At 38.8% G+C, this 15,895-nt stretch overlaps 2 protein-coding genes across 3 annotated transcripts in view; both read right to left on the bottom strand.

The window, feature by feature from the left end:
* rhoca (ras homolog family member Ca) overlaps positions 1 to 1,331 on the bottom strand; it is a 32,741-nt gene extending 31,410 nt beyond the window's left edge. Inside the window, exon 1 of one of the 2 annotated variants that reach the window (XM_041779895.1) lies at positions 1,210 to 1,331. The gene's annotated coding sequence lies outside the window, so the exon portion shown is untranslated. Of the gene's footprint in view, positions 1 to 248; positions 263 to 1,209 lie in introns of those variants that run through there. The other variant, XM_041779903.1, reaches the window with a different exon arrangement.
* Positions 1,332 to 5,250: 3,919 nt separating this feature from the next.
* ppm1j (protein phosphatase, Mg2+/Mn2+ dependent, 1J) overlaps positions 5,251 to 15,895 on the bottom strand; it is a 41,269-nt gene continuing 30,624 nt past the window's right edge. The window contains exons 8-10 of the mRNA XM_041782965.1: positions 14,893 to 15,000; positions 13,034 to 13,185; positions 5,251 to 8,438 (exon numbers count right to left, since the gene is read on the bottom strand). Of these exons, the coding sequence (XP_041638899.1) occupies positions 8,291 to 8,438; positions 13,034 to 13,185; positions 14,893 to 15,000 (408 nt within the window). The 3' untranslated portion in view covers positions 5,251 to 8,290. The remainder of the gene's footprint in view (positions 8,439 to 13,033; positions 13,186 to 14,892; positions 15,001 to 15,895) is intronic.

Below are 15,895 nucleotides of genomic sequence, written 5' to 3' on the forward strand. Positions count from 1 at the left end.
CTTTTCATATGAGATGTTGTACTTGCACAAACAATCTGAAAGGCCAGACCTGTTAATATGCACGCCGAAATGAAAATCAAGCCATGACACAGCTATACACAGGCTCCATGCACCCAGTCTGACGGCTGTTAGTTAAAAAAATGTCCATTTAGCTGAATGTGGGTGTGAAATTAACTTGCAACATGACCTAAAATCATGAACAATTTAAATCAGCTTGGCAAAAATGTACAGTATATTGCAAGACTCACCACTGTCTGCTTTTGGTTTCTCTTGTTCAACTTCTGTAGGTGATGAGAGACATGAACATGCATGGTGGAAACTAAAAAATGTCATGCTATGACACAATAATGGAAAATCATCTCAATGCTTGTAATAAAATCTTATCGTAAACTTAGGGTAATGAGACATGACATATTGTGAGCTGAGTGTCTAATGACATTTCTATCTCTGAACAGAGCCAGGTGTGCTGGTCCACAAACTGACTGCTTTCTTAGCTAAAAAAAAAAAAGTATTTTATATTTTATAGTGTCCATTTTTATAGCCTACCTCCCTCTTTAATGTACTACTCAATGTAGCAGTTTATGGCAGTTACATAAAGCAGATGGCATCAAACTCCCTTTAGAAGTTAATTTTTATTACTGCAATAATGATTTTATTTGGCTGTTAAGTCATGATGAATGCGATTTTCCTATTTAAATAAAAACTAAAGCCCTCAGAGAGAATCCACGTTAACTACTATCCCCAATTCTACCTTAGTCATGTGTTAAAAATGATATTGCAAGTTTAAGTAAGGTCCTTTCAGACAGAGGAGTCTGGTAATTGTAGAAAAATGAGTGTTTCCAGAAATAGAAAGGCTCATTATGAGATTTACCACGCTGAGTTTCTTATTGGGGTCGCTCTCATTGAACAGACTGTTCATACCAACAAAGATGAGATGAGCTGCTGTGACTTTGAAACTACCAACAATGAAGATATCAACAGTTGAACAGAAACACTCGCTGACAACTACCAGAAAACCTGGATATACTTCACTGAAACCTCCTCGCCGTCGGGGATTAAAACTATTAATTTAACGAGAAAACTGAGCATGTCAGGATGAGGACATGACACCCTCTCCTCCTCTCATCCTACAAAGTGAGCTATAATTAGCCTGTCGACTTGTGTCAAATTAAAATTTAAATCAAGCTGCAGCGTCTCTTTCATATTTACCTGTCGTCAGCCAGATGAGACGTGTTTTTTTTTAAATATTAATCCTTCTTGTTCGCTCCTCTTGATCGTGACACACTCTCACACTCTCACTTCTTGCTGCAGTATTCGCTAATTTCACACAGAGGGGGCTGAGAAACGGGGCAGGCGAGCAGGATCCTCCCACACAGACCGAGGACAAGCTAGGCTAAGCTAACAGACGGGGACTTCCGCTCAAGACCTACAAAATAAAAGAGAAAGCCCTTTCAAGTTGACACAAAAACGCATCAAATATTTAAAAGAAGAAACATTTTGAGTAATTTGTTCTAAATTTAAGACACACTGGTACATTCTTAGTATATTTTTATTTATTTAGAAAATCGCCAACTGTGGAAATCTGATGCTTTTAAAATAACTAACAACTAAAAATACTTTCAGTCTACAGAAAATCTTCATTTTAATCTAAAAATCATTTATTAACATATTATAGGTTGTAAAATATGATATAAATGTGCATAAACACCCGACAGTCTAAAACTGCAAGAGGATAATCACTAATATTTTATATAATGTAACAAAATGCATTTTCATGTGCATTCGGCTATTTTACCCACAGTCCTCCCTTTCCATAAACTGGAAGGGTCTTCTATCAGATGTTGGTAAATTTGTTGTTGCTGAGATTTTACAGAATACTACCACTCTTAATAATAGTAATAATAATAATAATAATAATAATAATAATAATAAGGATATTTATTATTATTATTATAAATAAAATAATAACAACAACAACAATAAAAATATTGAAAATAATAATAGTAAAATTAGATAAGGTAAAATAAATTATGATGTATAGAGTACAAAATTGTTTAGTGCAAATTTTACATCTTTCCATCTTTGCTGTTTTTTATTATGTGATTTGTATTTAGAATTGATATAGGCCCATTTATGTACCGTCATTTTATATATAATATTGATAGTTTTATTGAATGTAATATATTTTAGGATAAAATGCTTCAAAGAATCCTTTGTCAAAACTAGTCAAACTCAAACTGGTAGCCCACCAAATTAATATTAATTCATTAACAAAAGAACAAAATAAACAAATAAATAAATAAACGAACAATTCACAAAACACTGACACACACATCACTATGGTTGAATGTTTTCCATTAGCAAAAGCAAAGTAAAGAAAATGTTCTTTGTTGGCGTCAATAAATGAAAGAATACATCGTGAAAATAAACACTGTAGTCAAATATACATCACATAAAATTACGATTTTTTTCCTAAAGTGACGTGAACGTTATGGATTTTATTTTTTAAGACTGACTGCTGTATTTCCGGCGTTGTAATGGCTGCCTCTGACGAGCTTGATAGAGATGCTGCGGCCGCTAGAGTCGCTCAGGTCCCTCCTCCCCTCCCCGGTCAAAGATGACATCATCCGTAGTACAAGACGGCTCGTGCAACAGGAGGGTTGGGTGTGGATGTGAGAAATGGGAAATCAATCACTTCATCCATTCATGTTAACGAACTTCCGGAAGTCTGACAGGTGAGCTGACGACCCTGACCTAAAACACGACTGAACACTGAGCACTGAAAACACTAAAACATGTTAGTTTGTAACAAAAAACAGCAATAAACATCAAGAATGTTGATAATAATTGTTTTCTTAATCAACTCAAGAATGTGTTTAGAAGGGAAAATACCAAATATGACTAGTTATTGTTGAAGTTTAGTTCCCAGGCTGTCATAGATACTTCAAAACTTTGTAAATTTGGAAAGAGCGAGAGATTGAGTCCCACTTCCTGTCTCTATTTAAGCCCAAGTCCAGAGTTAATGCACAAATTAAGATTTGACTCATAATTCAAAACACATTTCCAAATGGGATGCTCAGTTTACAGTAAAAGTGAGTTCTGTGATAATTACTTAAACTCAAAATGTTAATGTAGTCTTCAGACATATGCCGTATTGACAGACAAGACATGCGTTTTCTTGGTTACCTTGAAATGTTTCAACTGCTGACTTCCTGCAGTCTTCCTCAGAAAAATGTCAGAAGACTGCAGGAATTCAGCAGTTGAAACAAAGCATGAGTTGAGTCTGTTTGCTGTGCTATTTCCTTAATAATACTTCCACTGAGAAGTCACATCTTCTGAGGGAGACTGCAGTCAGCAGCTGAAATATGTCGACCAAATAAATAAAGCTACTTGTCTGACACTGAGAAAACATGGAGGAAAAAAGAATTTGTGATAACGACTTGTTCAGAGCATGTCTAGCAGTTCTGTTGGACTGTTACTGGTCTACAGAGGTCAAACAGTGGTTTATTACTGACAGAAGGAGATCCAAGGAGGGAAATCTTTCAGACAATGTGTGCTGAAAAAAGCCGTTCTCTTCCCCTCATGATGTCATGTGGGGAGTTAGCCCCGCCCCCAGGTTCGGTTGGCCCTCCCCGCTTGGAACGAAGTTCTGTCCTCCTCTCCCAATCCTCCTCTCAGCTGCCAGCTGAGAGGAGGATCAGGAGAGCCACATCCATTAAGCCACATCCATTTCCTGGCAAGGGTGGAGCCAGGGGCGGAGTCAGACAGTTTATTTACACTTAAAGCCACTGACACAGAAACATCTTGATCTGAGCAGGGCGAAAACAGAGGGGGTTTAAAACATGCAAAAATCAATACTGGAGTGTTTATTCAGTGACAAACTTCACAGGTATGTACTGGGGACCTCTGAGACCAATATTAACTTGTCTTAAAGGGGTAAAATATGTGACCTTTATTTCCCATGAGAAAAGCCCTTCTGCAAAACAGCAGTGAAAATCTTTCTTCAGACTGGCTGAAACTTAAAGAAGAACCAGACTAGTTGTCTTTCTGAGTGGTGTTGGGAAAGGCAGTATCAGCATTGTCACTACCTGGAGCTTGCATACACGGAGCCTGGGTCTGTTGAAGGTGGCATTACTGTTTCGGCAGTATAGTAAGGTAGGTAAGATAATGATGAGTCTCCATGTTGACATGGGTGGTGAGAGCTGGCATGGAGGGGGGTGGCTCTGGGATGCTGGAGATCACTGTTCAGCCCTCTGGAGGTGTTGTGGGACTAACTGAACAAAGCACTGGTGAAGGTGGGTTTCCACTCGAAAACACCAGCAGTATTGATTTTGCTATCCATCGGTGTCCATGGTTGACTTGTGGAGGCAATTTGACAATGGGTAAGGGATTTCTCCATTGAGCCAGATCCTTTCTATAAGGTACAAGCACAAATAAACAAGTACACATAGACTGGGGAAAAATCTGATTTATTTCTAAACTGGTACATTTTATCCGTAGACCTCACAAGAAGGCTCATATTGTAGGACACCACCATCTAAAACAGCAATGGATCGAAACATAAAAATAACATTTCTGATATGATCAAAAACCAAAGCCATCTTTAAAAAAATATGGATAATCTAAATAACAAGAGATGATGAAAAATGGTACAAAAGAGGTATACAGTACATAGAAGGGCAGACAATGTTCTCTGTCATTTGTAAAAGGATCAAATTTAGTGCAGAAATGTCCCTTTAAGCTCTTAATAAGGCATATGTGTGACTGTATCACAGCTTACTACACCATCCATTTATGCAGATCACAATACTTTCTCCTCTTAGGGTAAATTAATAAAAACAATCCTTGTCCTTCATCACAAGAAGATCAGCTTTTTCTAACATACAGGAAGCCAAAGAGCTATGGGTGGAAGCAATAGCTCTGGTTCATGAGCATTGCTACAGCAGCAAAGGGAATACAATGTTTTAAATAATCATTTTTTACTTCTTACATGAAACAAAAGTGTGCAAAACTTCACTAAAATAACAACAGAGTGAGTTTTTCTCAAGCAAAACAGGGCATCACTTAGCTTTTAGCTGATACAAGGGGTTGGTGGTTGTATGGAAGCCCAGAAAAGACATGCAGCTATACATTCTTTACCACATTTTCCCTTGGTAATGAATAATTTCCTTGGGTTCTCTACTTCTTTATGCAACCTCTGTATGCAGCAACACAAGTTCTTTGATAAGTGAACATCAGTTGTTTTGTAGAGATTTGGAGTCATCTTTTTCATTATCTTGGGATAACACAGCTGGTTTTCCTATTAAAATGGATAAATGTATCTCATTATCTTAACATAATCATGAGATAACAGGATATTTTTCATGCAAAAAAAAAAAAAAGAAAAATGTGATGCTTGCCCACTAGTATGGCAGCAAAGATTCCAGTTTGCAATCAAGCAGAAAAAAAATGAAACCTGCAAGTATTTGTGTTTCATTCACTGCCATCTTGTAAGTGCAAAAGGCAAATAAAACTCTCCTTTCCAGGGTAATGCTAATAAGTATTTGCTTTATATTGGCATTTCAGTTTGTGGACTTTGAATGGCGATGTTACAAACCTTCACCAACAGCTGTAGTTCTGATTTGGCTCTGTCTGCATTCAGCATTTTCCAACACTGGCAAACCGTGTAATTCCACCTACACTAGCACGTGTTTAACTGTGCTCTGACCCTCTATTCTTTTGAAAAAATAACATAAAACATTTAATCTACAAGTACATTCAATAAAAAGATACCACAAATCAACAGGCAACAATAGAACATGTGCAACACTGTCTGAGGTGTCTCCATTCAGATATTATCAAGGAAGAAAGTACAGAAAAACAGACTCAACTCATTCTGCTTGGGTCAAGAGTTTAACTTTGATATTTTTCCCACAAGAACTTTACCAAATCTTGCCACCTTGTGCTGTGAATAGATACTTTCTAGGCCTCAAAATTGCTGATCAGGGTTTTATTCCGGGAAGTCCTTTTAACCTCAGAGCAATTAAGTTGTTTTACCCAGGGCCAAAGGTGCCGCCTTTTGTGTTCTTTCCGTTAGTCTACGTTTCTTTTGGGGTGGTTTAGCAATGTGACGGCACTTGACCGCAAAGTCTGATTCAATTTGTTCAATGTGAACACAAGTGCAATGTACTTGAATGTGCTGAGACTGCCTGAAGAGGTAGTCTTGAGCACAGTCTATGTGTAGATAGGCCTGGTGCATGGGAGATGTGGATGCAACCATCCCCAAGTCATCATCAGTGACATGAGTTAGTGGAGTTGTAAAGGTAATTCTAAATCCTGTCTCTTCAAAAACCATCATATCTGTGCAGCACAGGCCCATTTTTTCCTCTGAGCTGCACTGTACATTCAGAAGAGGAATGCTGTTGCCACCTTAATCATTTTAGTAATTATTATCAATCATAATAACATCCATAGTAGCCTGCAGGATGAACTCAGAGCATAAACAAATACCCAAGTGTGCTCAAACACTGAACAATACCACTAATCTGAAGGAAGACCAGCAGGGGAAAGGGGAGGAGGATACAATCACATCCATGCATATGAAACAATTTTCTGTCTATCCATCCATCTATCTCCTTCTGTTTATCCCAGGTTGGGTCGCAGAAGCAGCACGCAAAGTAAGTCAACCCAGGCGTCCCTCTCCTCAGCAATGTTTTCCACTACCTCCTGAGGGATTCCGAGTCTCTCCCAGGCCAGATAGGATAAATAATCCCTCCAATGAGTTCTGAGTCTGCCCCAGGTTCTCCTCCCAGTTGGACGTGCCCAGAAGGGAGGTGACCTGGAGGCATCTTGAACCACCTCAACTGGCTCGTTTCGACATGAAGGAGCTGTGGCTCTACTTAGAGATCTGTCCTGATGTCTGAGCTTCCCATCCTATCTCTAAGGCCGAACCCAGAAACCCTCCTGGGGAAACTCATTTCAACTGCGTGAACCAGAGATCTCATTCTTCAAGAAAGCACTCATAATTCGGAGTTCATGGTCTGGAATCACCTTGCCCAGAACAGGAAAACTGGGGCATCCCAGTTGTGTGAAAACACACTTAGCCCACACACCACGATCTTTTACAAAAACTAACTAAGAAGTCTATATCCTAACTGATAAATTATAAAACATGAATTCCCCAGGGTGCCATTGGCCTAGCAGTTAGGTTGTTCGGACATGTATGGACAATTTAGTTTTCCAAGGAAGTGTCCCAGGTTCATGGTGGACATAATGTGGCTCCTTTCCAGCATGCCATTCACCACTCTCTTACCAATTCACTATCCTATAATATAAAGGCAAAAAAGTCAGAAAAGAAAACCTCTTAAAATCTCCCCTCAAGTTTTCACTGCTAAGGAGATGTGGAAGAGGGGCCAGTTTTTGTACAAGACTGTAAAAATGTTTACTTTTGCTTTAAAACTGGCATTCTAATTCAGGCCTCTCCTGAGGGATTCTTTGTTTTCAGAACTCGCCTGAAGTTGACAATTGAGGAACTGCAGCTTGTGCATTTCTACAATGGTTTCATATTTCAGCTCTAAAGGTTTGCTTCTTGGGTAAAGTATTTGCTCTAAGTTGACAGTTGCATGTTTCTTTCGCCATGATATGCCGGATTAAAAATCCTGTATTTGATTCACTGGCCTTTTAGCCAATCACAGCACAAGCAGGTCTGATTAGGCAAAGATCTACATGGAGAAAAAAAAACTGAAAAGGTCCATTCCTCAGTTGCATGCTTTTTATGTACAGACATGAATCTTATGGGTTATTTTGTTTTGTTTTATGGTTGTTGTGTGTAATTATTTTTAAGATTCCCATCCTTATTACAGCATCTCTTTGGTACCTCGCACTCTCTTCTGCAGTCCCCAATAACAATCAAGATTTTTTACTTTTTTCTACAAAACGGAGCAACATTTAGGGCACAGCATGAAAATGAACAATCCATTCAAAGGATCAAGAAGATGTCCAGTCTTGAACATTTACAGGAAACAAAAATACTAAACGGGTTTAATTCTCACAGGCAACAGTCACAAACAGCAGGTCCAGGAGAGAGAGAGAGAGAGAGAGGAGTGACTCTCTTATAATGTCAATGAAATTCTTTTACATGATGAGATTGAAGTAAAGAAGCCGGGACTCATTCAGTCTGGTTTGTTGATGAAGGTCACTGATTAAACCCAAGTCTTAGACGAAGGTGTTTTTTTATTTCTCTCCCTGCCCCCTCATTCAGGCTTCAGGGAGCTTGGAGGGGCCATGAGAGGGACTTGGTGTCAGGACCTCGTCATGTCTCTGACTCGTACCCAGCCAGAGGGACGACAAACACCGTGATGTCATCACCTGAACCCAGTCTGTCATTGGGTAGCCGCCAGCCGCGCTCCTTTAGAACTCCTCGAGACCTCATCAGCAGGTCCTGGGCTGCCAGTGTGTACCTGTGTGGTAAAATATACCATTAAAAATGTGATTAATCATAAATAAGACAAACACCACAGACTCATTTTAATTTAACATGGACTACTCATGCACTACAGCATGGCCTGCAAGTACACCTGAAATTAGATGTACAATGATGGGGTTTGAGTGGTTATATAACAATAAATAACTTAATTAAATGCTGATGATTTAATGCATCCTGTAACTCAATAAAAGAGTGCAAGAAAGAAGATTACATTTTGAATGTTTGCCATGTTACCACAAGATCAGATTTCATTGAAGTGAAACTTAGCACATTGCAAGAGCCTTGTGTGGTGTTTACCCGGCTAAGTATGTCATTAAATAGTACACTGACCTATTAAAAGGACGCAGAATGGGATTTTAATTTGTTCACAGGCGTTGCAAAACAATCACATCTTGGGGATCTCCAAGCTGTGTCAAGCTTAAATGTAAGCCTTTATAATCAAAAAGAGGCTATTCTTCCCTCATCAAGGGCCATAATGGACAAAGACAAAGAGGAAGCATATTCTCAGTTCACCTTAAATGGGGGGACAACTGGGGTTAGGTAAATTGTTATACAGGATTTCTTGAAAAGCTGATCTGAGAATGTAGGCTGCCACATTGCTAACCTCAAAAGGCCAAAACACAGTAATCATATCACACAAGACACAAGAGCGTCTGTCTGGAGGTTTCTGTGGTATGAATCATAGTCATGAACAAAGGATGAACATGAGGCCCAGTGACCTTGACCCATGAACTTCAAAATCCAATAGGTTCATCATGGAGCCCAAGTGGATATCTATGTCGGTCATAGTATTCTTGGGATACTGCAATGGCCTTTGGCCTTTGACCTCCACATTTCAAGATTGTTATACCTAACCAGCTCATCTTTTAATCAGGGTGGACATTAGGGCTGAACGATTTGAGAAAAAAATGTAATTGCAATTTTTTTCCCACAATATTGCGATTAAGATTTATTATGCTATTATTTTTAGGTTCCTCATCTTATGCATTATTCAACAAACATAGGCAATAAATCATTCTATATTTTAAACAACACAATATTAGAAAAATTAAATGGGATGAAAGATTTGAAGAAAATATCTAATTGTGATTTTGGCTCAAATAGCAAATTTGATATCCATTGCTATTCTGAAGGGGTGATATTTTTTATGTTATTCTCATTTTAAATAAGAAATCATATACACGATCAAGAATATAAGGATTTTACTAAACTATGCTGAAAAAAAGACTTGTATATATGCATAATATGTAGAGCATGAAATTTATGCTGCAAAAAATGTATCAAATTGGTATTTTGACACATTTCAGGTAAAAAAAATATTGCATTGTCTGCAATTTGAAAATTGCAACAGGCCATACTACAATTTAATCTAATTTGTGATTAATTGCCCAGCCCTAGTGGACATTTGTGCAAAGATTAAACATCATCTCTCAAAGCCTTCTTGCTTGCACAAGCAATGGATGAGGCCCAATGACCTTGACCTTTGGCCAATGACCTCCAATATCAAATCAGTTCAACCTTCTGTCAGAGGGGACATTTGTTCAAAGTTTAAAGAAAATCCCTTAAATCATTCTTCACATATCACACTTGCAAGTATGGGATGAACATGAAGCCCCATAACTTTGGCCTCTGACCTCCAAAATCTACCGAGTCAATCTTCAAGTCAGGTTGGACATTATGGTTACAGCAGCTGAAAGGGGGTTGGCCTCCCTTGCCTCAGGATGAGGGGTTTCCATCCCCATGCTCAAACTACCTCGCAGGCTGACACCTATGATTGAAAGACTTTCATAGGGGAGTACTCAGAAGAAATCCCTGCACAGCAAATGTTGGCTGAACCTTGCTGGTGGCGCTGAGGTACTGACAACCAGTTCTCAAGTGTTTCGGCTCAGCCTGAGGCAGTCGTTTTGCGTCAACGCCTGGAATGTGATTTCTCCTCAGTAGGACTCTTACATCCCTGCTATCAGCTGGGAAAATACCTGGAGGGATACAGCATGGGCTTGAGGCAGGCCTGGATGATAGCAATCAGGAAGCCAGAGTAGTACAGGACCAAGATTGATGGGGCAAAGTGTCTGACTGGCATATGCTCCCATACCTGACCTGACCTTACATTTGTGCTCTGTTTGGACAAAAAAAAAAATCAAACAACACTGAGACATCAAAAATGATTGGGATGGGTGGACATGTCTTTGGCTGTCTGTGCAAAAAGTGAAGAGACAAATCCTTGTCCTATAAGACAGTGACTGCTACACCTGCTGGCTTCCAGTAAAAAGTTTAACTACACATTTACATTTATCACACTACTTTATCAAAAATTTTGGTTTTAACATTAAGTCCTGATTTACAAATTAAAAACTGCAAACTGTTTAAATTTTACTGAAGAGAAGTCCCTTTGGATGAATCGTTTCATGGGGGTCTCAAAACTGATGTTTTATGTACCTTTAACCCCACTAGACTACTGAAACAATGCAAACTTGGCGGTACAAAGACATTACTATATTTCCTTTACTATATCATCTCCTCTTACATCATTTTAAAATAAATGTTTGTAAAATAACTGATAACAAAACATGCCCAATTGTGCATTTACTGCTTGAACAGTAAATACATGAATGTAAAAACAGAGTAACTCTGGTGGCAGCAGTTATGAAGGATTCAGTGAATGGCTTTGGAAACTTTCAGAGACTTTTAACACTTGAACATTTCTTTGAGTGGATATGCCCTTTGACCCCTATTGCAAGATCCTTCCCCCTCCTCTGACCCCTTAATATCCTTATGGAAAACCTTGCATAACCCTTTTCTCAAAGAGAGTCCAGGTCAAAAGGGAGATTTAAATAAATATGTAGAAGTTTTCTGTACAAATCTTTTATTTCCTGTATTAACATCTCCTGTAGAGGATAAAAAAACAGAGATGAAGATTTAACAATAGAAGTTTGTGTTACAGTTAAGTGCTTGTATCAGACTACCCTCACTGTAAAAGACTAAACACCTTTTCATAATCATAACTAATCTCTGTGTTAAGAGTATTAGTTTATCATAACTCTGCCTGGAGAAGAGAGGCCACCGTTGAAACTGGGGTCAAACACAGGCCGCGCTCAGCCTGTGCAAAAATATTGAGCAATAATAAATAATCCCTGTTTTTCAATGCTTTTTCTCGCTATTGTGCTGTGAAAATCTCAGCAGCTAATCGTTAGTTGGTCCAACACAAACCGGTGAACAACGGGGGTGATTTCAGCATTTCACATCTTAAGCTTATAATCCTGTTTAACCAATTATTCAATAAAAATTTCACAGCTGCGGTCGATTATAGATGTGCTTTTTCTACGACTCTGTCCATTTTTAAAAGATGAAAAATATTAATCTGGCTGGACTGTTAAATGCTGCACATAAAAGCCTACGTTTTCTAAGTCCAGTGGGTGGGATTAAATAAGTCTGGAATGAGAATCCAATGAAATTTCTTTTCATTTGACAAAACTGGATCATAATCATGGAACTCCTATAAGTCCGGTAGAACATCTACAAACATGTGTCTGACTCCAAGTCACCCAGCATCCTCTTAAAAGCCTCCAGTGAGACCAAATCATTAAGTAGTAGGCCCTTTTGTAATTCATTTCAACCAGAGGAAACAGCAAATTTAAATGCTTTTTTTCCCAAGTTTAGTTCTGACCCTTGGGACTGATTGCAAGAAAACATCCTGAGAACAGAAATGATGGGTTCCAGAGCTCCTCTTAGGGGTCAGAGGATAAGAAGGAAGTAGACAGAGAATACCCTTGTAGACAATAATAAGCCAGTGTTTAAGTCTACATGTAAACAGAGAAGTCCATCCAACATGTGCATACAACCATCAGTGATGGATGAGAGCTTAAAATTAGCAATAACCCTCAGAGCCCCATGATACACAGAGTCAAGAGCATGTAAGCTCTGAGATGAAGCATGCATGCACAATACGTCACTATAGTCCAACACTGACCTCAAAGTTGCAGCAACTATTTCTTTTACAAGAAAGGCATTATTTAGAACCCAGTTTAAGATGTAGCCTTTTTATGAGTCGCAAAATGTTAAGGGGGAAATGAGAGAGATTTAGCCATCAAAATTCCAAATATCTGTGACTCAAAACAGTCTCAATCTGTGAACCCTGGGAGGTGACAATTGAGGGTAGGCTCTGAAGCATGGCCCGAGCATGACTTTTGTTTTGTCTGCATTTCAAACTAGGTTTAAATCATAAAAAATTTGCCGCAAAAGCAAGTTTTAGCTGAAAGAGGGCTGGGGTGGATGCTGGATGTTGGATCACTCTGACTTTCTAACAGTTGGGAGGGACATGACCCTTCTATACATAAGCAAACCTACTTCCTTAAAACCTTACAAGGTTACACCAGTTTATAGCCTTAAAAGGACCCTGCTGTATTTTTGTGGTCAGAACTTGCCTCACTAGACCTGAGTATTTGTCATCACCTAGTGGACCACATGGGTACTGTAGTGTATTTAATGATCTGCAGCTGTGCTGCAGTTCTCATGAACATGTTCATGCAGCGCATTAGAGAGCACACAGCCAGATAATAAAGCCTTATATACCTCATTGGATCAGATGGGTCACAGCACGATAGGTAAGCTGTCACAGCGTCTGCTACATCCCGATCTGTCGTCACATCCCACAATCCATCTGTGCCCATGACCAAGACGTCATCCGGGCCGTGTTTGTTTTCATCCAGGTTATAGACCTTCACCTGCAATAAGGGGGAAAAAGTCATTATTAGTTTTTTATTACCAGGATCTTTAATACTTTATAAAAAGATTTAATTTTAGGCTTTTTGCCTTTAATCAACAAGGCAAGGATGGATATCAGAGGGAGAGAGTGGGGGAAGAAGACCCAGGTCTAAGGCCGCTCGGGAGGTCTACAGTCTCTGTACATGAGGCATGACCTGACTGCCAGACCAGTGGTTCTCAACTGGTCTGATCTCAGGGCCCACTAGTCTGTCTTACAACAGATCACGATCCAAATTTCCAAAGAAAAAAAAAGTCTACAACGCATGTTTAGTGAATTGAATATGTTGCAGTTTGGAGCATGATTGGAGCAAAATACCTGATATAAAAAAGAGAAGGGACAAAACTGTCAAATTTTATACCCTCTTTCCCCATCATAATGTGTCAATTTTTGCCACTTTTCTAGAGAACTTGAGAAATTACTTCATTATCATGGGAAAAGTAGCAATTTATTGCAAGAAAATGAGATAAATTAGTTGAAATATTGAACCAACATTAAAATTCACCCAATTTCACAGTAAAACAGGGTAAAATAAAAGATTACAATAAATATCCAATATGGACTTCAGGACATTTGCCACCATTTTTTTCCAGACGCCTAGTCGCGACCCACTGAAAACTGCTCCGTGACCCACTTTTGGGTCCCTACCCACTAGTTGAGAACCACTGGGCTAGACCAAAGCGCCCCTTCAGAACTTCTTAGTGTAATTAACTTTTTTGCTTGTCTGTGTAGTGCAAGATGGTAAATAAATATAAGAGGGCTTGCGGGGGAAAATAACCGTAATTTACAGCAACAGTTTATTTTGAATGAGTCAACAGGATGTGTGATATGCTTAGTTAAATTAAGATAATTATCCTGTAAAGCTGAACTGAGAAGTGCTTCAGCAGGAAATGAGAAACAGTCTGACAAGAGATGCAAACTGTGTTTTTATCGCTGATCTAAAATAAATAAATGTGATGAGTTTTTGTTTTAAAGATGTGAAAAGCATTTGAATTCTACAGCTATCTGAGCTGATGCTCAGTTAAACTACTTGATGCGCTTTTGCTAGAGGTTTAATGTTCCATTTGTAAAATTTCAACCTTGGCCCAAATTACCTTGAAAATGATTTAAAATGCTTTAGTTAATGTACGCAGGCACACTTTGTGAAAATGCATTTAGAGGCAAACAAATATTCAACTATGGTGTGATGGAAACGTTAATGTTTTCATTGAAAAAAAGTAATATAAAATAAAATTCTTTTGTGTAAAACTGTGCGAAGACAATACTCCTCCTGTCGTCTGTCTTTTCTTGCATCTGTCAAAACTTTTTTGGAACGTGCATCAAAGTTAGACTGGACAACCCCCCACAAAAAAACAAACAAACAAAAAAAAAAAACATGAAGTTCATCAGCTTGAACATGTGATATCTTGCCTTTGTATTTTTAGATGGACAAGAGGACTGTTTAGAGGGAACTGCATTCCCCTGCCACTTCCTACACTTTGGTGATTACTACTTTTTTCATTCTCAAGTCATACATCCCTTCGTCTATGGTGTAAAGAACCGCTTTGCATCATTTTTTGAGAGAAATGTATATCTTCTTTTAAGTGATAGTGATCGTTAACCCGGAGGCCATCAAGTTACTTCAAGCTGCTTCTTTAGACAGAGATGCTGCGTCTTCTTCTCCACTCACCTCAGGCACACAGGAGAGGAACGGCTTGATGTAAATGTTGGAGTTGTAAACCTTCAGGTCATGATCCCCCAGCCCTCGAGTGACTCCAATGGTGGCCATGACACGTGCCTGCAATACAGGAAGACATAAAACTATACAGTAAGGACAAATATAGACCAGCAAATAAAGTAGGGAGTCTCTTCCAGGAAAATCTACTTTTGAGGGACAATTAAACATAAAACATTATCAATCCAGCAGTGAAAAGTTGAGTAGGTCTCATTTCAGCCAAGAACACACTTTCATTTGATTTACCTACACAAACAGACTTGAATATGAAAAGCATGTCCAAGCAGCATTGCTTCAGCCAGGAAAAATAATGATATGAATTTTATCCACATTAAGTTCTTTAATTTAATTCGATAATTAATGTACTTTGACTTCTTTAATTGTTTTTGTGTAGGTCAGATACATTTTTACAGGTTTCATCTGTTTTCATGCATGTTACAGTGTGCATATGTACTTTTTACATATTTTTCTATCCCATATCTGTGTTTTTATGCCCACTTTGCAGCACTTTGGTAGACTCAAGTTTTATCATTTGATACCTAAGTAGTGCAGAAGCCAGTGTTCTGAGTAACCTTGCAAAGCAGACGGATTTGCCAGACTCCATCTCTGTCCTCGGACAAATCCATCAGGAAATGCTCCAATCCACAATGATTGTGCCAAACCGAGCACTGTTTGGACCAATCAGCATCATCAGAGGAGAACGAGGCGGTAGCTATGGACGGGGTTTAGTTGTAAGTCATTTGCTATGGCTGCCTTCAGTACAGTGATAACTTTGGATATAGCTTTAGCATTGCCTCACTTTTACTAGAATTGGACCAAATTTCTGTATGAAATAAAGAATAAAAACAACACTAAAAGCTTTTCGTGAAGAGAAAGATGCTTTTGCCCTTCTGCCAACCTGCTTCGGCATGAGTTTGTGAGAGTTACGGGGGAAAGGGTTAGTTGTATTGCGAGTGGT

The sequence above is a fragment of the Cheilinus undulatus genome, linkage group 3, assembly GCF_018320785.1.
Source record: "Cheilinus undulatus linkage group 3, ASM1832078v1, whole genome shotgun sequence".
NCBI classification, from domain to species: domain Eukaryota; kingdom Metazoa; phylum Chordata; class Actinopteri; order Labriformes; family Labridae; genus Cheilinus; species Cheilinus undulatus.